At 42.6% G+C, this 21879-nt stretch overlaps 1 protein-coding gene across 3 annotated transcripts in view; it reads right to left on the reverse strand.

Moving 5' to 3' along the window:
• Positions 1–20789, reverse strand: part of Ints8 (integrator complex subunit 8) — a 47400-nt gene extending 26611 nt beyond the window's left edge. Inside the window, exons 1-12 of one of the 3 annotated variants that reach the window (XR_010066348.1) lie at positions 20511–20789; positions 19260–19434; positions 16119–16259; positions 15799–15870; positions 14119–14170; positions 13717–13899; positions 10026–10133; positions 9127–9282; positions 5306–5406; positions 4263–4404; positions 1277–1347; positions 482–657 (exon numbers count right to left, since the gene is read on the reverse strand). Coding sequence is in view for 2 of the 3 variants with exons in the window: in XM_063287282.1 (XP_063143352.1) it covers positions 482–657; positions 1277–1347; positions 4263–4404; positions 5306–5406; positions 9127–9282; positions 10026–10133; positions 13717–13899; positions 14119–14170; positions 15799–15870; positions 16119–16259; positions 19260–19434; positions 20511–20640 (1507 nt within the window). In the remaining variant the exon portion in view is untranslated. The remainder of the gene's footprint in view (positions 1–481; positions 658–1276; positions 1348–4262; positions 4405–5305; positions 5407–9126; positions 9283–10025; positions 10134–13716; positions 13900–14118; positions 14171–15798; positions 15871–16118; positions 16260–19259; positions 19435–20510) is intronic. The other 2 variants (XM_063287282.1, NM_001427841.1) reach the window with 2 other exon arrangements.
• Positions 20790–21879: the final 1090 nt, after the last annotated feature.

The raw sequence follows: 21879 nt of genomic DNA on the forward strand, positions 1-21879 counted from the left end.
CCGCTGAGCCATCTCTCCAGCCCTAGAGTAACATATCTTACTAATAATAATAGAACTGTATTTTGATTCAGATAGATAAGGTCAAAAGTGGGAGGAACATCAAATAAGGCAAAAATGACAATGTTCTCAAGGTTAGCCAGTGATTAGTAGCACAGCCATATTAGTTGACCAGCACAATTACTTTTGGTCCTAACAATTCCTTACCAATCTCCTCTCCACTCACACTTTTACCCTCAAGAACATGGGAGCACTATGTTATATTCGCCAGCTAAACCATTTTATAAATTAAGACTAAATATCCGTCAGCCTCTAGCTCACCTGAGAACTGTGAGCTGCTCACCCAGAAATCTAACCATGGCAGACAGATTAAATTTCTATTAATTATCCACAAAATACCAACTAAAATACCAAAAAGCCTTGGGTAGTATCTTAGTATTAGCTTGAAGAGGGACAAACTATAAGCTAGCAGAACAGGACTAACCTGGGATATCATAAAATGAAGTCACAGGTTTAATGCACAGATTTACTCTTGGGGATCTCTTCCTCATTTGATCAACAAGCAGCTTTCGTTCTTCATCCTTCAACAATGTTATGAAAAGCTCATGTGAAGAAATCATGAAGACATACTGTAGATCTTCCAACCCCAGACACACATTCCTAGAACAGTAAGAAACATTATGAAACAAAAGTGGACATTTTTGCTTGGAAAAAACACTCGACCAATTATTAGTCCTAAGCCACATTTAAAGTTAACAATTGTTGTTGCTTAAATTACAATGTCAGTGGTATAATAAACTAAAAAACAAAGAGGTCTAGAAGGCGACTACAGTATTGGTGATTCTGAGTACTTGCTGTTCTCTTAAAGGACCTGAGTTCAGGTCCCAGCACCCGTGACAGGCAGATCACAGTCACCTGTAAGTCCATCTCCAGAGGATCCAACACCCTCTGCCAGCCTCCATGAGTATCTGTACATGCATGTACACACACGCACACACAGACACACACAGACAGACAGACACACACAGAGACACACAGACAGACACACACACACACACATCTGCTGAGCTAAGTTTAATTCCCAGAGCCCACATGATATAAGGAAAGAACACAACCCTTTGTCCATTGACCCCCACACAGACACTCTTGCATGTGCTCATAAAGAGACAGAAACAACACACACATAAACATAACATTTAAAAAAATAAAATGTCTAAAAAGAAAGAAAATATTTTTCGCATGAAACTAAGTTCTGAGTTTAAAACAAAGAGGTACTTACTTTAGAAAAGCAGCCATGTTTCCTTTTAAAGAATCTGAAGCTTTTTCTATGTCTATTGATCTTGAACATACCTAGGAATTTGAATAATTTTCATTTGAATATGCATCTCAGCTTGAAATATTGACATTTCTAAATAAAGAACTCAGTGTGTGTGTGTGTGTGTGTGTGTGTGTGTGTGTATACACTCGCGCGTGTGCACGTTTTTTTCAATGAGTCGGATGTTCATTCAGCCTGGGTGTCTACTTGTGCACCTGGACATGCCCGATGTCTGCAGAGGCCGGAAGGCAGTACTGGACAGATCCCCTGGAACTGGAGTTAAAGATGGTTAAGCCAGTGTTGGGTCCTGGGAGCTGACCTGATTCTGTAGAACAGCCAATGATCTTAACTACTGAGCTGTCTCCACTGCTCCAAACAACTGAACTTTTATGTTTCAATTACTAGTCACCAATTTGGTTAAATAATTTAAGACAAAAGTCCAAGATAGGAATTCATTAAGGAAAGGAAGTGGACCAACCATATTCATAAGCTCAGGCATATGTAGTTAATAACAACTTGGTGCTTTAAGTTCCTATTTAGGAGACAGGATCTGCCTTCTACTAAGTTTCAAGAATTCTTCTAACATATAAGACAGAAGCATACTGCTAAGCACCCTCAACAAGGAGAGCAGTCCCAATCCCTGTGACAGATCACTACACCGAGAGATAAAGCTATAATGCTTTTTCAGTTGGGTTTGTTTCGGGGTTTTGTTTTGTTTGTTTTGTTTTTGAGACAGGTCCCACATATTCCAGCAGCCTCTAATTTGTCAAGTAGCTAAGAATGACCTTGTACCTCTCACTCTCTACAGACTTGGGTTACCACAACCAGTGTCACCTGTTGATGGGAACGAAACCAGGCTTTGGCGCAGGCTAGGTAAGCATCCTACAGGTGAGCTACACTTCAGTGCAGCAAGGAAAACTTAAGGGACCAGCAATGATCTAGACAAGAAATGTACAAAGTTCATCGTGCCCGTAACCAATACATCAGGTCCATACTAAAAACCATGGAAAACCAGGCAAGGGTGGCACACGCCTGCCATTTCAGCACTGGACAGACCGGGTTAAGAAGACACCAGTTTGTTGCCGTCTAGGTGAAGCAGTCAGCCTGTATCTCAAAACGACACAATTCAGACAGGACAGCTGACAAACCACTCGGCAGTAACTCTGCGGATGCTAAGGACTGGAAGTCAGGCTCCAGCACGCACAGAACAAGCTCAGGGTCCCGTGCCCGGAGATGCACGGAACCCTGTTCCAAGACAGCAAAGAGAAGAGGATCCAGGCAAAGTTGAAAAAAAAAAAAAACACAAGCTCAAGGGTCAGCAATAAGATCTTGATTCAAAAAATGAGGTAGAAGGTGACACAGGACACTTAACACCCTCTTCTGGCCTCTGAGCTCATACAGAGGTGGGTATACATATATACGTATGCTCACTTAAACACTGAAATAAATAAAAGTAAATCTTTTATTCAGTTTTTAGGTCTGGCGAGATGGCTCAACAGGTAAGGGAACTTGGCAAAGCACGATAATATTTAAGTTCCAACATCTACAAGTTATACCCAGACCTCTACATGTGTGTAACTGCATGTGTACACACGTATACATAAATAACAAATACACACATCAGTGTAATAAGACATTTCTAATTTGTAAAAGTTAAGACTTGGGGGCTGAAGCCGAGTTAGGGGCCCATGCCTTTAACCTTAGCACTTGACAGGCAGAGGCAGGCATCTGTGGGATCAGGGCTAGCCTAGCTACATAGATTGTTTTAGGACAGCCAGGTCATAGCCAGGGCTATGGATTAACTCGGTCTCAAAACAACAAAAGAAACAAACAAGAAACCACTTGGGAACTGAGAGACAGTTCAGCAGTTACGAGCACTGACTGCTCTTGCGGAAGGAACGAAGATCTGGGTTCATTTCCCAGCACCTGAAACAGATGGCATACGTTCCTTGTAACTCTAATTAGAGGATCCGATGGCTTCTGGCCTCCGGAAGTGCCCACACACACACAGAGCACATAAACTCAGGAAGACACATAAACACACACAGAAAATAGATCTCAGGCAAGCGCCTGGCATAAGGACTTAGTCTCACCACTTAGGAGGCAGAGACAACTGGATCTCTGGATGAGACCAGCCTGCTCTACACAGCAGGATTGCTTTTGGTTTTTTTCTAAAGATTTATTTATTTATTTTATGAGTACACTGTAGCTCTCTTCATGCACAACAGAAGAGGGCATCAGATCTCATTACAGATGGTTGTGAGCCACCATGTTGCTAGGAATTGAACTCAGGACCTGTGTAAGAGCAGTCAGTGCTCTTAATCACTGAGCCCTGGACTATCTTCATAAATCAATCAATCAATCAATCAATCGATCGATTGATCGATGGAAAAAAAGCAGAACACGAGGGTGCAGCCCTAAGTGCAGTAGAGCAGAGGAGTCAGTGACAGAGCAAAGAGAATGGGAGGGAAGCTGCAACAGAAATGAGGCAGCAAAGCGGAAAGGGCTGTCTGAAGAGGACACGGAACACAACAGGCCAGCAGGCGTCTACCTCATACACCGCAGGTCCAGGCCAACAACAAGACTAGCAAGAAGCTGAGGGAGAAGAGAAGGACAGAGAGGAGGAGGAGGGAGAGGAAGAGGAGGAAAGGCAGCTGCTGCTGCTCAATTTGTTAATACTGTCAACTCTCGGGCACAGAAAAGAAACACAGGGGGCTGGAGAGACGGCTCAGTGGTTAGGAGCACTGACTGCTCTTCTAGAGGTCCTTAGTTCAAATCCCAGCAGCCACATGGTGGAGCACAACCATCTGTAATGGGATCTGATGCCCCCTTCTGGCATACAGGCAGAACTCTGTATACATAATAAATAAATAAGCAAATGAATTATTAAAAAAAAAGAAAAAAAGAAAAGAAACACAGATGTTCTATTACCACAGGGGAAATGCCTTACCTCGAGGAGAAAATCTATTTTTTCTTTGTTTGGTCTGAGAAACAGTTGATTGAACTGGACACTAATTGTTCTGCCTTCCAGTATATCTCGTACTGTGTTGCAGGAACAAATTTTAAAACAGATTTCATCTAGAGCTTCATTTCTACAAAACACAAAAGTAAAATCATGAATGTTTTTAGTATAAAATGTGAGCAGGATTGAGGTAACATTTTAGGACATTCAGTACACTACTAAATACCATATACCAACTCAAAGAAAAGTACAAAAAAGAATACAAAAAGAACTCTAAAGATTAAGTAGGTGTAAGAACTGTGCTCCAAATAATGTTCTCACTGCAAGCAGTTTTAAAAGAAACGAAGGGAAAGACGTTCAAATGTCCCCACTGGGCTGAAGTGATTAAGAGCAGCACTGGCTGCTCTTCCAGAGGCCGTGTGTTCACTGTCGCCTTCCAGTGTTTGTCACTTCAGTTCCAGAGGATCAAGCACCCTCTTCTGACCTTGACGACACCAGGCATGCAACAGGGTGTACAGATACCAAAGGAGGAAACGCGCAGATACATAAAAACAAGCACTTAAAAATGTCTTCCCAGAGCCTAGAGACAAGCTAGCTCAGCAGGTAAGAGCACGTGAGCGCTCTTTGAGAGGTCCTGAGTTCAACTCCCAGCAACCAACCACATGGTGGCTCACAAGCATCTGTAATGGGATCTGAGTCCCTTTTCTGATGTATGAAGACAGAGCACTCATACACAAAATACACGAATAAATAAATCTTTCGAAAAAGGCTCCACAATACTATTTGTCCATTATATCATCAAATTTGAAACTAATGTTAAGGGTTGGGGATTTAGCTCAGTGGTAGAGCGCTTGCCTAGGAAGCGCAAGGCCCTGGGTTCGGTCCCCAGCTCCGAAAAAAAAAAAAGAACCAAAAAAAAAAAAAAAAAAAAAGAAACTAATGTTAATAATTTGCAGATAACTTGTGTGATTTCATAATCCACAAAACACTTGTTCTGTTATTCAAAAACCCAAACAAATGTTTCAACTTACCCCTGTTGAGCTTTCTGAAAGAGCTCCCTTAATACTGACTGCCGGAACTGGACAGGTAAAGTGAAAGTTACGTTATCTTCGATGAAAATCTGCACCACCTCCTGGAACAGAGACATTAAATCGCATTCATGTGAGAAAACCAAGGCCGTTTCTTTACCACACACAGTCTACGGGTCAGAATGCAGCCCGGCTGGCAGAGGCCTGCGTGTGTAGCGTGAGCAAGCCCTGGTTCAGTGTCAGCAGTGCTTAGACTGGGCAGGGGTGCAGGCCTGCATCTCAGCATTAGGCAGTAGAGGCAAGAGAAATTCAAAGCCATCCTAAGACACATGTTGAGCTATAAAAATTAAAAGCATTCTCTTTAAAAATTCTGAAATCAGGGGGCTGGAGAGATGGCTCAGTGGTTAAGAGCTCCGACTGTTCTTCCAGAGGTCCTGAGTTCAATTCCCAGCAACCGCATGGTGGCTCAGAACCATCTGTAATGGGATCTGATGCCCTCTTCTGGTGTGTCTGAACACAGCTACAGTGTACTCATATAATGAATAAAATCTTAAAAAAAAAAATTCTGAAATTAGACTAAGAACAGAAATAGTTCCCCTTTCTCCAGGTTGAAGACCATGGAGCACAAGTGAGAAGCAGGAAAAAATGAAACTACTGAAGCCTTAGCTTCTAATCAGAAACAAAACACAAGCACACTGGACTGTAGCTAAGAGTGCATCATATACCTCCAACTGTAGCAAGTGGGAGGTTAAGGCAAGAAGATGAAAAGTGAAGATCAGCCTGGACTGCATATCGAAAGTCCATCTCAATCTATCAACTGAGCAATCAATCAATCGATCAATATTCAACAGCAACAACAACAAAAACCTTTCAAATAACCTTTAAAGGTTTTATTCATGAAGCAAACTTCTTAAAAAACAAACAAACCTTGAAATAATTAAAATTAATTTCCTGGGCAAAGCATACTAAGAATTCCAATAAATTCAAATAATCTAAAATACACTATTTAGTAAATTACAGAAAATATTACATACTATGTATGAACCCTTTCACAGTCTTTCTCCAGCTATGCAAAAGAGGGAGGGACAGTGTGGGAAGAGGATTTCTGCTACTATCTGTTAGTCAGCCACTATCACAAAGACACAATTCCACCTCCGTACAAAACAGGGCAATGCGAGAATGCTCAGAAGCAGGTCAGCACTGGGCAGCTGTGAGACTGAGAGATGCCACTGTCTGCTTCATTATCATAGCTTGACTAACATGAAGCAAAAAACTACAGGGTCCATGTAAAGGGTTCTATCCAGATAAAAACCTAAATACAATGTCTGAGAGACAAAACAGTTGTACATATGCCAACTGCCATACATTGCAGAGCATCAACATAACGGCTTTTTTCTTTTTGCTATTGATGTATGTTGTTTTTTAAAATGTATGAGTGCTCTGTCTATATGCATGCCTGTGTGCCAGAAGAGGGCATCAGATCCTTTATAGATGGTTGTGAGCCACCATTTTAATTGCTGGAATTTGAATTCAAGACCTGTGGAAGAGCAGCGAATGCTCTTAACCAACCACTGAACCATCTCTCTAGTACCCGCTCCTCCCCTCTCAGCTCCTCATTATATCTAAGTTCTTGGCCTACTATATGGAGGCTATTTACATTCACAGTAACATGAGGAAAAGGGATATTCCAAAGCTCTTATTTGCACAGGCCTAAGCCCTTCAAGCAGCTTTTGAAAGGCTGTTATTATATAGCCCTGACTGGCCCAGAACTCACTCTGTAGACCAGGCAGGCCTTGAACTCAGAGATCCAACTGACTGTGCTTCCCAAATGCTAGGATTAAAGGTACATGCCACCACTAGCTAACCTAATTTTTCCTTCTTATAATCCATGTTATTCTAATGCAGTGGTTCTCAACCTTCCTAATACTGTGACCTTTTAATACGGTTCCTAATATTGTGGTGACCCCCAAACATAAGTGTTCCCATTGCTACTATAACTGTAATTTTGTCAACATTATGAATCATAATGTAAAAATCTGATAAGCAGGGTCACTCAACTCCCAAAAGTGAGAACCACTGCTCTAATAGACAGACCCTCTATAAATCTGTATTGCTAAATGTAAAAGAAAGATGTCTAAACTTTACTGAACTCATTAGTATCTATCATTCAACTTCTAGAAAATTTAATTTCCTACTCAAAACAAAAATTATTAAAAGAGAGAGAGAGGGAGGGCCAGGAGTGTTGGTGAACACCTTTAATCCCAGCACTCTGGAGGCAGAGGCAGAGGCAGAGGCAAGGGGATCTCTGAGTTTGAGGCCAGCCTGGTCTACAGAGCACATTCCAGACAGCCAAGGCTACACAGAGCAACTCTATCTTAAACAAAACAAAAACAACAAAGAGGGTAAGGGAAAAAGGAAAAAGTTTACAATATTTCTTTTTGTGTATTTTTTGTGTCAAAGAAAAGAAATTTTAGAAGAAAAATAATGAATTATGAATCTGGGATTAAATACCGAATTGGGGAAACACAAAGTAAATTTCAGCATTTGGAAGGGTTACCAGTTCTAGGTCATTCTGGCATAGAGGAAAGCCCTGCCTCAAGACATCAAAACTTTAATAAAAAAAATAAGGGGCAGGAGAGAGGGCTCAGTGGTTAAGAGCACGTGTTGCTCTTACAGAAGACCCATGTTCAAGACCCATCACTCACATGGTGGCTCACAACCCTAGTTCCAGAGGATCCAATAGCTAAAACATTCATGAACATAAAGTAAAATAAACTAATTAAATTAAAAAATAAAATAAAAACAAATGATGAAAGTTAAGCTTGACTGTTTTATGTTTCCTGTTCTGAGTTAGACATACAACATAAAGGCAATGTTGGGAAGAAAATTCTGAAAATGACTTCACCACCAACACTCGCACTGCTAGTTATTTTCATTAAAAAAGCAAAGGATAGGGCTGGAGAGATGGCTCAGAGGTTAAGAGCACTGGCCACTCTTCCCCAGAGGTCCTGAGTTCAATTCCCAGCAAACACATGGTGGCTCACATTATCTGTAATGGTTATCACATGGTTATCTGTAATGAGATCTGGTGCTCTCTTCTGGCCATATATGCAGGCAGAATACTATATACATAATAAGTAAATAAATCTTTAAAAAAAAAAAGCGGGGCTGGGGATTTAGCTCAGTGGTAGAGCGCTTACCTAGGAGCGCAAGGCCCTGGGTTCGGTCCCCAGCTCCGAAAAAAAGAACCAAAAAAAAAAAAAAAAAAAAAAAAAGCAAAGGACAGCCAGATGTGGCAGCCAGATGCCTGTAATCCCAGCAGTTCTGACTCTGAGTTCCAGAACAGCCAGAGGTACATAACAGAGACACCCTAACACAGACAAACAGGGAAAGAGGACAGTGCCCAGACAGGACGGTGCCTATGATCTGAGGCAGTGCCCAGGCTCACTGGCAAAGGGAGTCTGTCACCGAGCAGCCCAGCCATAAGCCACTCTGCTGGCTCTTGGCTTCTCTGAGATGGGATGTAAGCGACGCTAAGACAGACACGGTCTCAGGCTTCCTGTGGGTGATTAGACGAACAGGCTTTACTTTCCAAAGGTATCGGGAACAATGAACACACAGGACTGATGTTAACGTCTCACCACATCACATTATAATCTTGAAAACGAGGTAATTATAGCAAGGACAGCATTACGTGAAGGCCTGGCTGACAGTGTAGGTGACCGGCTCCGAGGCACACTTGGCAAACAGTGGGAGCAGGATCTGGACATGATTTGTTTCTAAAACTTGTCAACTACTGCTGTGCAGTCACACTCATCTCTTACCTGATAGCTGCCAGACCGCAAACAAATATGGACTTGACTGTATGGAGTCACCTGCTGAGAGTTAGTATCAGAGGAAGGTACAAGAACATCACACGCTTGACAGTAGCCAGCTAACCGCTTCTCATCTATGGTACAATGAAGAGATAATGAACCTATCTGCAAAGTAAGAGTTATATATCATTATCCGTTAATGAAATATACACAGCAGATTAGTTCTCCTTAGTGCATTTTAACAGTACAAGAAAACAATAAAGAAAATTTCAAAACTGGGGGAACCGCAAATAGCTGTTAGGTTAAATATTCTGAGCAGAGATCAGCAGAACATTATTCATTGACCAAGTACAATCTGTGATCTGATTCTGCATGTCCCTTGAACTAAAAAATATTTTTTAGGGTTGAAAACAATGAACTGCCAAGACAGACTGAGTATGATCCACAGAACTTAGCTATTAATTGTCTGGTCCTTTTCTTTTCATTTATTTATTCAGAAACTGATTATCGATCATCTGGCCCTTTCCTTTTTACTGACTGACTGACACTTGTCTGGATGCTCACTTTTTATCTTTTATTGATTGATTGATGAAGCAGTCATCACTTCAGGAGGTATGACAAGAAAGACAGTAACGATGAGTAACAACCCCCACACGCCTACACAATGTTAGATCTACATCTCAGACAGATTTACAACAGGAGAGCCTTTTCAAATTCCTACTGCCTTGATAGCCCAGCATTCGGTGCCTCAAACTACGGCCCAAAATAAACGTTTTTCTCTTAAGTTGCTGTTAGATATTTTATCACAGCAAGGGAAAAAGAAACTAAGATAGCAAGTGTGGTGGTGTGGCCCCCATACACTCATGTGTAAGGGACAAATATTATATATCGTTTATTACCGTGCTTACCTCTGCAATTAGTTCTTTAGTTCTAAAAAACTTCTCTCGAGCGCTCTCATAGGCAGCTGAATTTGTGGAGCCCTGCTGGAAGTAGGCTGCGCCCAAATCATAACACACCTGGAAAACCAAACACCAATTTGCTTCAGAATTTTTATGTACTTAAGAGTCAATACATTGGGCAGTGGTGGTGCACACTTTTAATCCTAATGTTAAGGAGGCAGGGACTAGCCTGGTCTGTATAAGAGTTCCAGGACAGCCAAGGCTACACAGGAGAAACACTGCCTCAGAAAAACAACAAAAGTTGATAAAACTCAAATTTATTTATTCATTTATTTTGTTTGTTTTGAGACAGTTTTCTCTGGCTGTTCTGGAACTCCCTACATAGATCAGGTTGGACTCAAAATCAGAGATCCACAAGAGTACTAGAATTAAAGGCTCTCACCACCATGCCTGGCTCAAACCTATGTTTACTAGCAGGATAACAAAGAAAAAAAAAAGACAAGTAAAAATACATAATCCAATGCACAATATTACATGCTGAATTGGGCCTAAGCAACAGAAAAAAAAACAAAACAAACAAAAACTAACAAATTATTTCAAGTAATGTACAGCATTATTTGGAAGGCCAAAGAATTAGGTCAGAAAAACAAGAGAACAGGAAAAAAGCCAAGTCAAACTGCTCTGGGGACAGTGCTACTGAAGCCACTCTCCACACTGGATGCCACAGCTAACTCCTGTGCGGTCCTCACAGCCTCCAGCGCTGCACACTGCCCTGGTAGACCATCTGCTGTCACTGCTGCTGCCTGCGAGTCTACAGTCCCCTTCCCTGACTGACAAGCTCCTGGTTCCATCCACACTAAGCACAGCACATATTCTTGGAATAGTCGAGCTTCCAAGCTAGACAAAGCCAGAAGGGCAATACCTCAAGCGTTCAGTTGCCTGCTACCAGTTTCCATAGGTAAAGATTTCTCCTGTCACAGAGAGAACAGAGGTAGGAAGCGCTCCACAAACAGACAAGGATTATTGTCTACCATAACAAACTGAACTGAGAGATGTATTGACTAGAAAATTATAATGACTGCTTTGTGGCAGTAGAATGCATGTATTTTCCAGAAACTCTGCCCCTTACTCCTCACTGCCCCCTTCCCTCCCTCCCTCTCTTTCTGCCTGGCCTTACTCTGAGACACGTTCTCAGATTCGTATGTAGTCAAGGATGGCCATGACGTTCTGATGCTGTGCTTCCACATCTGGTTACTGGGACGACAAGTGTTTATTGCCATTACAGTTTTTTAATGTGATGCTAGCAAGGGCTCACACCTAGGATTCTGCCCATGCAAGCACTCTACCCACTCATTTACATCAGCAGCCTCCAAGAATGTTCTCTTAAATCGATGCCCTTAGAAGTCTAATTCAATCCAGCAAGCCACTCTTAGAATACCAACATGAAGAAAAGTGACATTAGAAAGCAAAGAACGCCACATCAGAGTCCAGTCTTAGAATCTATCATCAGTGATTCATTTTTTTTAAATAGCAAAACCTAAGTATCCTCCTCCCGTAAACTCTCACTGAGTCTTGAAGAAATGATTACCTTCAGCTATTCCCAACACTGAAAAGACAGCCTTCATAAATCACTGTCTCATTTCCACCTCTTTTCTGATTGAAAAATAGGGGAAAGATGCCATTTCTACAAATAAAGAAAAGAGTGGCCTTTAAAGTTATGATCCAGCCATGCATGGTGGTGCACACCTTTACTCTCAGCATTCAGAAGGCAGAGGCAGGCAGATCTCTGAGTTCTGGTCTGGTCTACAGAAAGAGAGAGATCCGTGACAGCCGGGGCTACACAGAGAAACCCTGTCTCAAAAAACTAAAATCATCATCACCTTCTCATGGATTTTAGTCTCAAAAGGGTAATGAGCAAATGATTTAAAATGTTTGCTGTCCTCAAGGCTTGGTGCTAGAAAACAAGCTGCCATGTGTGTGCAGCCCTCACACACCTTACACTCTAGTCTGAGGTTGCTGCTGTGTGCAGACCTCATATACCTTATAGTCTAGTCTTAGGTTGATTCGACGCTTTTTTTTTTTTTTTAAGGATCTCTCTTATGTGTATAGACATTTTGCCTACACACACAGATAAGTGCATCACCTGCGTGCCTGTTGCTATGATCTAATGGAACTCAAGTTACGGACGGCTGTGAGCTGCCATGTGGGGCGGGGAATTGAACTGTGGTCCACTGGAAGAGGGGTCAGCACCCCCACTGCTAAACATATCTCCAGTCCTTAGTTTCACTTCTTTTCATTATTGTTATTGTTGTTATTATTATTATTATTATTATTTATTTTATGTATGTGAGTACACTGTAGCTGTCTTCAGACACACCAGAAGAGGGCATCGGATTGCATTGCAGACGGTTGGGAGCCGTCAGTGCTCTTAACCGCTGAGCCCCTCCAGCCCTAGTTTCATTTCTACAGCTATAATAAAGACTATGACCAAAATCCACTTGGGGAAAAAATATTTTTTCCTTCTTACAACTTTTAGGTAACATTCTATAACTGAAGGAATTCAGGGTAGAACTTAAAGCAAGAACCTGGAGGCAGGACCTGAGGCAGAGGCTATGGAGATGTGCTGCTTACTGGCTTGTCAATCCACCTTCTCATACAACCGAGGACCACCAGCACCACACACAGGGGGGCATGGGCATCCATCATTAATCAAGAAAATGACTCCACAGGCTTGCCCACAGGAGAGCCTGATGGACTCGTTTTCTTTGATCATTTCTCTCATCTCAGATGACTCCAGCTTTTAACAAGCTGACAAAAAAACAAAACAAAAACAACAAAAAAAGCCTAATCAGTAGATCTCGTGAGGAAAAGGAAAGCTTGAACACATAAAATGACAACTGACAATTGAAATGGTTTTTTTTGGAGACAGGATCTCTAAGTAGCCCTGGCTGCCTTGCTGCTCCCTCTGTAGACCAGGCTGGCCTTGCTTTCTTTGCTTCTGCCTCCCCAGGGCTGGGATAAAAGGCATGTAGTTCCTTGCAGGATAAAACTGAAAACTGTCAAAGGAACGAGGGGCCCAAAGTCAGGAAAGAGACAAGATCCTTAAGAAGTCAGTTATTTTACAGAAGCCTGCCTTTTCAGCCTACCACAATATTAGTTTTTGTTGTCTTTGGGGATTTAATTACATTCCTAATATGAATGTACACAAATCAATTCAGACCTACTTCAAAAATAGCAAACTTTATGAAACCTTTTCATTTTCTCTAGAAAAATCTCCTGTAAAAGCCTATAAAACTTCTAAGATGTAACTGCCAATAAAAATCTAGTAGATTCTGGTGCTAGAGAGATAACTCAGTGTTAAGAGCAATGACCGGTCTTCCAGAGGTCCTGAGTTTAATTCCCAGCAACGACATGGTGGCTCACAACCATCTGTAATGGGATCTGATGCCCTCTTCTGGTGTGTCTGAAGACACTCTCATTTACATAAAATAAATCTTAAAAAATCTAAATTGCATGTAGTGCTACATGTTGATAAGCCCAGCACTTAAGGGGCTAACGCAAATTCTGCTCACAAAGCAAGTTTCAGGCCAACCTCTGTTATAATAGAAATGTTTCTTTAAAAAAATAATAAATACATACATACATGCATACAGACAGACAGATGCCCAAACCTAAGTCACAGAAACAAACTTAGAACTACCTGGCACTGCATCTCCTCAGTTCTGATTTTCAACCCAGCCGTAGAATTCTCAGTTTCCCCATTCACAGTGCCTGGTTCCACAGCCAGTAAGTCCAAAGTTCTCATTGTGTGAACATACAGATCCTTGTTTAATTTCAGGGCTGCTTCCAGGACCAAAATAGAATCAGCAGCTTGTTCTCTTAGCTACAGATATTTAATAAACAAAACCACAACAATTAGTAGGGCTACATGATAAGCTTGTCTCATAAAAGCAACACATACACACCCACACCCCCAGACCCACAGACCCCCGCACACACACTTCCCACACACCCCTGACTTCACCCGTTGTAGCACGAACCTCAGAGGATCTCTACATGCTAACCTGTCCCTAAGACCTAACACTACACCGTCCGTACTCACCACTTTCAAAATGTTCTCTGTCAGTTCTTTTTCCTGTTGCATCTGGTTCATGCTAAAAAAGAAATGACTGAAGATCACTGAAACATAACCCTTAAGGCACGAATGTAAAAATATAAATTAAAGACTATCATCCTCAGCGTGAAGTTAATTTTTAAAAGTATGTCAACACTGTTTCTTTTCTGGTTTAAACAAATAAGTCACATATTATTATGATGATCATTAATTTACCAGGACCTTCTCAAGTGCATTGCATAAACTTTCAGTTTAGGAGTAAACTGAACTACACATGAATCCCACCTATCAGCCATTATAGGAGAACAGCAGGACAGGAGAATCAGGAGTTCCAAGACTAATCAAGTTAGAAAACTGAGTGTAGAGGCCACTTAGAACTAAATCAGACGCTGTCTTTTAAACAAAACAAAAAAGGGAAGGAAATAAACCAACGAAAAGAGTAATAAAGTTATTGACAACAAAAGCTTATTTATGTAAAGAAACACAGAGGGAGCAGGAGAGAGCTCAGCTGTTAGAAGCACTTGTGCACTTGCTGCTCTTCCAAAAGACCAGGGTTCAGTTCCCAGACCTATGTAGTGGCTCAAAGCCTAGTGTGATTTAAGTTCCAGGGGATCCAGACCTTCTGCCCTAAGGCATCAGGCACGCACATGATACAATTACATATATGTAGACAAAACATTCAACAGCATAAAATAAAATTACATCTTAAAAAAGAAAAGAAAAGGTGGCAGAGAAGCTGAGCATGATGGCACAAATCTTTAATCCTAGCTCTCAGAAACAGTAAGGAGGGACTTGGAGTTCAAGTTCAATAGTAATAGTCATAAAGAATGGGTCATGGGGCAGAGAGATGGCTCACTGGTTAGAGCACTGGCTGATCTTCCGGAGGGCCCAGGTTCAATTCCCACATTGCAGCTCACAACTGTCTGTAACTGAAGTTCCAGAGGACCTGGCACCTTTACACAGGGGGAGAACACTAATGTGCATAAAAATAAACAAACGGAGCGAGGGAGCGAGAGAGCAAGAGAATGGGTCACTGTCACTACTGGTACCCTAGTACAATGTTGCCATTACCAGGAACAGTGGCAGTTTCCTCCCCAGACAGGTCTTCTGAGACATACTGTGGGTACAGCACTGGGTGTGCCCCCAGAGGACACTACTGAGCCCTGCTTTATCCTCTATTCCTTGGCATCCTGGCTCATTAAGTAAACCATCTGCCCCAACAGAGACCTGCTCCAACTGTAAGGAGCGTGGCTGACCCTTAAAGCCTGTGCCATCGATCAGCTGTCCTCTGTAAGTCTAAGTAAGTAAACCTCACTCCTGTCAAGGCAGGAAGTGTGGTATTGCTCTCAAGTGGGAGAAGCTGCCACTTAGAATGCATGACTGGACTTAAATTCATATTTAATCATGCTTTTGTAACGAACATCACACTATTAACGCTTATGAATATTAAAACAATTCCCCCAGGTACAAAACTAATTAACACACATTAAAGGCAATTTAATTATACAGAAAAAGTCTTCATACTCTATCCTCCAACTCCCCTAGCTCCATGAATCCCACCTGAGGGCCCTGTCCTCCTATCTCTGTCCCACTTCCTCTATAGTCTATAAAATGATTTTAAATCATGATGAAAAATGTCACAAGTGATGGTTCTGTTAGCCAACTTACACATTTAGTTGAGGAGGTCCAGGTTTAGCCTGTTTGACAGGAAAACTACTTTGAACAATTGTCCTAATTGCCCTAAAGAAAAGATACAGAGAAAATTAATAAAAAGGCCAGTTTAATATAATCAATATAACTTAAAACTTGTGAGATTTCATCTACAGTTTCACTAATGTACTTTTCATCTACACAGTCATAAATAAAATTTCCCTACTTTCAGACTCACAGTCCCAAAGATGCCCAGAGACCCCCGAAGCAAGAGGAGATCCTTAAAAGCACAATGTCTGAAGGGCACCATGCAAGGAAGGACTTGCTGGCCGGCTCACCATCTGTTGTAGAGGAGGATAGCCATGGCAGTGGTTGGGGGAAGGGCAGCCAGGTCCACGTCCACGTGCTTGGTCCCAGGGGGGACTTTACTGACGCACAGCAGCTCGTTCAGCAGCATGTTCAACACCGGAACAGACAGGCTGGAGAGAAGCACAGGTCATGTCTGCAGGTCAGTTGCACGAGCCACTCAGAACACAAACTCCTACTGTGAGTCACAATAACACACAGTTCAAAGACCTCTTAGATTCCAAGACCGTTTACTATGGACTTAAACAACACAAAAGGGAGCAGCGCACACCCATCGCCCATCGCAAGCCTTTGACTATTCAACGTATTAGCACTCCTCTTTCTTCTCTTCTCAAACTACAGACTTCAGACTACATCTAAAAACATTTAGTTTCCTTTTCTCAAACAGGGTTCTGCTATGCCGTCCAGGCTGGTCTCAAACCGGCAGCCTCCCCGTCTCAACCTCCAAGGTGTTGGCGTGACACACGTATACCACCACACGTGCAAAAAGCAAATTCTTAACAAAACGACAGTATTAATATCACCTGGAAATAATTTACATTTCCTAGTACTCAGGAGGGAGAGGAATGAGGATCTCCGTGAGTTCGAGGACAGCCTGGTGCACACAGTGAGATCCTGCTTCAACAACACCAGCATTACCACCACTACCCCACCCCCTAAAATAAAAAGTAATTCATCATCAAATAGCCAGTTGGTTAGTTGGCTTGGGGGATGCAGCAAATAGTGCCTTACTTGTCAAGCATGCATGAGGTCACAAATTCAATTCCCAGCACCCCCCAAAAAAACTAACGGGTATTCAATTTTCCAGTTGTCTCATATATTACCATGGACACACGTCTCTTGTAATCCATTAATGGTCAGGTTTCCCTTCGGATTAAAAATCCTGGAAATCAGACATGGTGCTACAAGTTATATTCCCAGCATCTGTACGGCAGAGGCAAGAGGCGAGGAGCCCACAGCCACCCTCCATGACACACTTGACACCAACTCGGGCTACATAAGATTATGGGTCAAACAACCAAAACTATACAAATATTATACTTAATGCTGAAGAACACATGGTGGGAAACAGTGTTTTGAAATACCACACTGATTAATGTATAAATCTCAGAAGCAGGATATGGTGACAACCAGCTACAACAGAGAGAGAAAATGTGAAACCAGCTTGAGCTGCACAGTGGACTTCTGCTTAGGAAAAAGTATTTAAGACCTTAGAGTTTATAACAGTGAGAAAATGGAAACAGGATAGAGAGATGGCTTGGTGATTTTATGGGCAATGTCTGTTCTTACCGGACCCAGGTTCAATTCTCAGCACCCAGATGGCAGCTCACAACTGTCCACTTCTAGGCCCAGAGGATCTGAAGCCCTCTCCTACCTACATGCCATTAAAACACCCATATACACAAAATAATTAATTAAAAGATAAATAAAAAGGCTGGGCAGTGGTGGCGCACACCTTCAGCCCCACCTTTATATACACATATATGAAAAACCCTGGAAACAAAGTAAATTAATGCCATGAACGATGGTTAAGGACTCTGTGGTGGTTTGTGGTGAAGTGAGAAACTGAGGCTGTTTTTGCTATGAAGCTCAGGCTGACCCTGACCACTGATCTTCCCTCTCTCTGCTTCCAAGTGCTGGGATTATGAGTATACAACACCATACCCATCTAGTTCATATCATGGTAAGTGAAGATCCAGATCAAAGCATTATACTGGGTACGATAACACGATTTACAAATGTAACAAGTTAGTATGCAGAGTCCTAGCAACTTGGGGAAGTAAAGGCAACATAGCCATGAACTCGAGATCCTCTTCAGTTACACAGCCAGATCACGGTCAGCTTCTGCTACACAGGATCTTACGTCCAAAACACAAAAGGGTCCTGGACAGATGCTCAGTGGTTAGAGCACATGTTACTTCTTCAGAGGATGTGGGCTGGATTCCCACCACACACACCATCCATAACTCCAGTTCAGGGGATGTGACACCCTTTTCTGACCTCTGGAGGCACATACATGACACACATACACGAATGTAGGCCAAACATTCATACACATAAAATAAACAAAAAAGAAGTTCCAATAAAAATTTTCTAAACAAATAACAACAATACAAAGAGTTAACACATGGTTCTGACACAGGGCTCGGTGGCTACACATCCCTACTCTGAGGCTTAGGCTTAGTCTGACACTGTAAACAAACCAGGACCAAAAAAAAAAAAATACACAAAAATGTTATTTCTGTCTTTCTAAATTTTCAAATATTCCCTTTTTTTTAATTGAAAGGATGAAAATGAGAAACTTTCTAACCAAAGCTTTGAAACTATTTGCTTTTAAGCAAGTAAATGCTGATTTAAGTAGTAATGTAACAGTTTTGGGGAGGAGTGAATGATTCCGCCAAATCCATCATTAACTTTTATTCATTGTCATCAGATACTTAGGCTAACCAAAGCATTTAAAGAGCTCAAGTCTGGGGGCTGGAGAGATGGCTCAGTGGTTAAGAGGACTTACTGTTCTTACAGAGGTCCTGAGTTCAAATCCCAGCAACCACATGGTGGCTCACAACCACCTGTAATGAGATCTGATGCCCTCTTCTGGTGTGCATGCATGAAGACAGCTACAGTGTACTTATATACAATAAATAAATTAAAAAAAAAAAAGAGCTCAAGTCTGGATTTTTTCATGTTACCATGTCTGAAGTAATATCAACTCATCTACAACTAGTGGTAAATACCTTACTTAGGATGCCAGAGGCCCTGGCTGCAATTTCTAGTACCACAAGAGTTTTCTCATGGCCTTCAAGGGTGGTTTATATGCGGTTCAAACGATCGTGCAGTCTGCTACAGAGTAGGATGGTTTGATTATCCTCTTGTCCAGTCTGGTCTCTTAACTTGGGGCTCTAGTGAATCTGCTGCCTCAGATGCAAGATGTTGGAACTACACACACTTCTAGGTTTAAAAACTCCCTTAATACCTCTTTTAAATGCTTCAATATTCTGCCACTAACATGCAGAAAAGTAACTTAAGTCACTATCATAAAAACTCTAGAATAGAGACAGAAATAAAGACATTTAAACCCTGCTCCAAATATAACGCCATTTAAATTTTTATACCTTTTCTCCAGTATATCTAAATCCCACTTTAGATGTGCAGCAACCTTGAGAGCGAGAAGCTTCAGGCTGCGATTCCTCTTGTTGTCAGGTGGCGGCTGGACTTGGTTTTGCTCGTTCACTGAAGGTTTGGAAGCCTGCTCCAAGAACTGAACAATAAGCTGGACTGGGGCGGGATCTAGGATTTAAACGCAATTAAAGTCTTAAAGTTTTTGAGTTAGTAACAATACAAAAAGATCCGCATATACGAAAGAACATGGGGGGGCCTGCAACATCTGGGGGTGTAGTCAGAGACACCTGCAGCTCAGTGTTTGCCAGATTGCTTAATATGCAAGAAGGTCTGGGGGTTGGGGGCATAGGTCAAAAAATGGATTCGTAACAAAGCATTTCACAGGGAAGAACTAAGCAATACAAGTTCCCAGTTCAAGATTAGACCAATGCTAACTAATTAGAGGAAAGAACTATTGTCTTGACAATTGGGAGTCTCTTATTGAGCTGTCTCTGGCTTTGTTTCCCACAAGGAAGAGGAGAGGCTAACGCCACTAACCTCACTTTTATGAAGGCTTTGTTAAGGAAGGTAACCTATGTAAAGAACTTGTCACCCTACAAGCCCTTAACAATGTGTCAGTAAGAAAGCTCTAAAAGCATTAAGATACACTTGATAAAACTGCCCCACTAATGATGCCAACTTTTCACAAAGTAGTCTCCTACTAAGGCTAAATTCGAAAGAGAACTCAGCAAGCTAAAGGTATAAGCTTACATTGTATCTTTACAAAAATGCCCGGAAAGAGGAAAGAGCACGTTCCTTGCCCAGCAGCATTTATGCAAACACTGGTATCCCTATACAACAGCCACCTGAGGACTGCACGAGCAGTTCCTGTTTTCGGGGGGTTTATATTAATTCGGGGTCCAACAGTCAAGTACACAATCTCATGGCTGAATAAACAAGAATCTAAGGCTACGGCTGGCTCCAGCTCCGCAGAGCCGCGATGGCTAGCTTCTCCTGTTCTCACCAAATCAGCCCCCCAGGGCCGTGAGACACCGAGGACCCGGCCCCCCGCACGGCGGGTGTGAGCGCCCTACGCTGTGAGGACAGCTGCAGACTGAAAGGCCTTTGTCTGAAACTTTCCTCAGACCCTTTGCGGCGACGCTCGCGGCTGGGGTACGGTCGAGCTCGGCCCGGCCGCGCCTGCCAGGCCTCAGTCAGCGGGGCACAGAGCGCAGCCCGGCCGCGGACCACGCCCGCTCGCTCACCCGGGCAGGCTTTGCGCAGATGCTTCTCTAGCAGCGACTCCTCCAGCAGGAACTCGAACCAGCAGGTCTGCGGCGGGGTGCAGGGCCGGCTGGAGGTGGCCGCCTCCCGGTCCGCCGCCTCCGCGCTCATCCTGCCCCCGCCGCCGCTGCTCCCGCCGCCTCCCGGCTCCAACCTGACCCTCGCCCGGGCCCTTAATCCAGCGAAACCGCCCGGAACGTCTAGACCGCTCGCACTGCCCAAGATGGCGCAGTAGTCTGCCGGAGCTTGTCCCCCGGATCCGCAGCTCGCCACGCTCTCGACCAATCGTTGTTCGACTTCGGAGGAAAGGGGCGGGAGCAACAGACCACTTCGCCTTCTAGCTGCCATGGAGTCACCTGGCCCTTCAGAAGCTAGATTCCGGCGGGGCTCTCCAGGTTCTCTGGGAGTTCCCAGAGAAAATGAAGCAAGTTCGATGTCTTCGTAATAAGACGAAAGAGACCAGATCTAGCTGCTTTGTCTTGAATGCTTTACCTTTTTGAGATTCCTTCCAACCTAACTCCTCTCCCCGATTCCTAAAGCAGATTACATACAGTTAGATCCAACTTTTCTGCAATTCCCGGGACTAAGTCTCATATAAAGACCGGGTAACTCTCCTCAGGTCTCCAGTGTAGGTTCAGTAAGCCCTACTTTACGTGTTCCGTCATTCTGTAACGTTCTTAAGTACTGTTTTCAACAAAACTAAAGAGCCAAGAGTAGTGAGGCATAGCATGTCTAAAACCCAGCACTTGGGAAGCAAAAGCTAAAGGATCCCCTCAAGTTAGGGACCAGATTGCTCCTCCTAGAGAGTTCCTGGGATCAGCTGGCTCGCCAGCTAATCTGGCCAAAATATATCCACAAGAAAGGTTGAAGAAAACTCCCTGACATCCTACACACATACCCCATAGAAAATTCAGATACGTGTTACTAAAGATGATTGTTTTCATAAAGGGACCCTGAGAAACAGAAATTTTTTTCAGATTTAGTCAGATCCCCTCTCTGTTTTGTATTGCTTTGTCTGAAACAGGGTTTCACTCTGTAGTCCAGACTGACCTGAAACTATGTAGCCTAGGCTAAATTTGAACTTGCATCAATCTCATTGAATCAACCGCCCACGTGCTGGGATTATAGATCACCAACTTCTTTGTGGGCTTTGGTTTTTTTGGGTTTTGTTTTGTTTGGGTTTTTTTTGTTGTTGTTGTTGTTTTGTTTTGTTTTTGTGGGTACCTGTTGTTTTGTCTCTGGATTTCTTTTTAAAAGAATAAAATAAAACCATGTATAGAATATGTAAAACTATTCTGTAAATATTCTGGAGGTGGATCTTAGATCCTTTAGGAATAGCTGGGAAAGCAT

Source organism: Rattus norvegicus, chromosome 5 (assembly GCF_036323735.1).
Source record: "Rattus norvegicus strain BN/NHsdMcwi chromosome 5, GRCr8, whole genome shotgun sequence".
Taxonomy (NCBI): domain Eukaryota; kingdom Metazoa; phylum Chordata; class Mammalia; order Rodentia; family Muridae; genus Rattus; species Rattus norvegicus.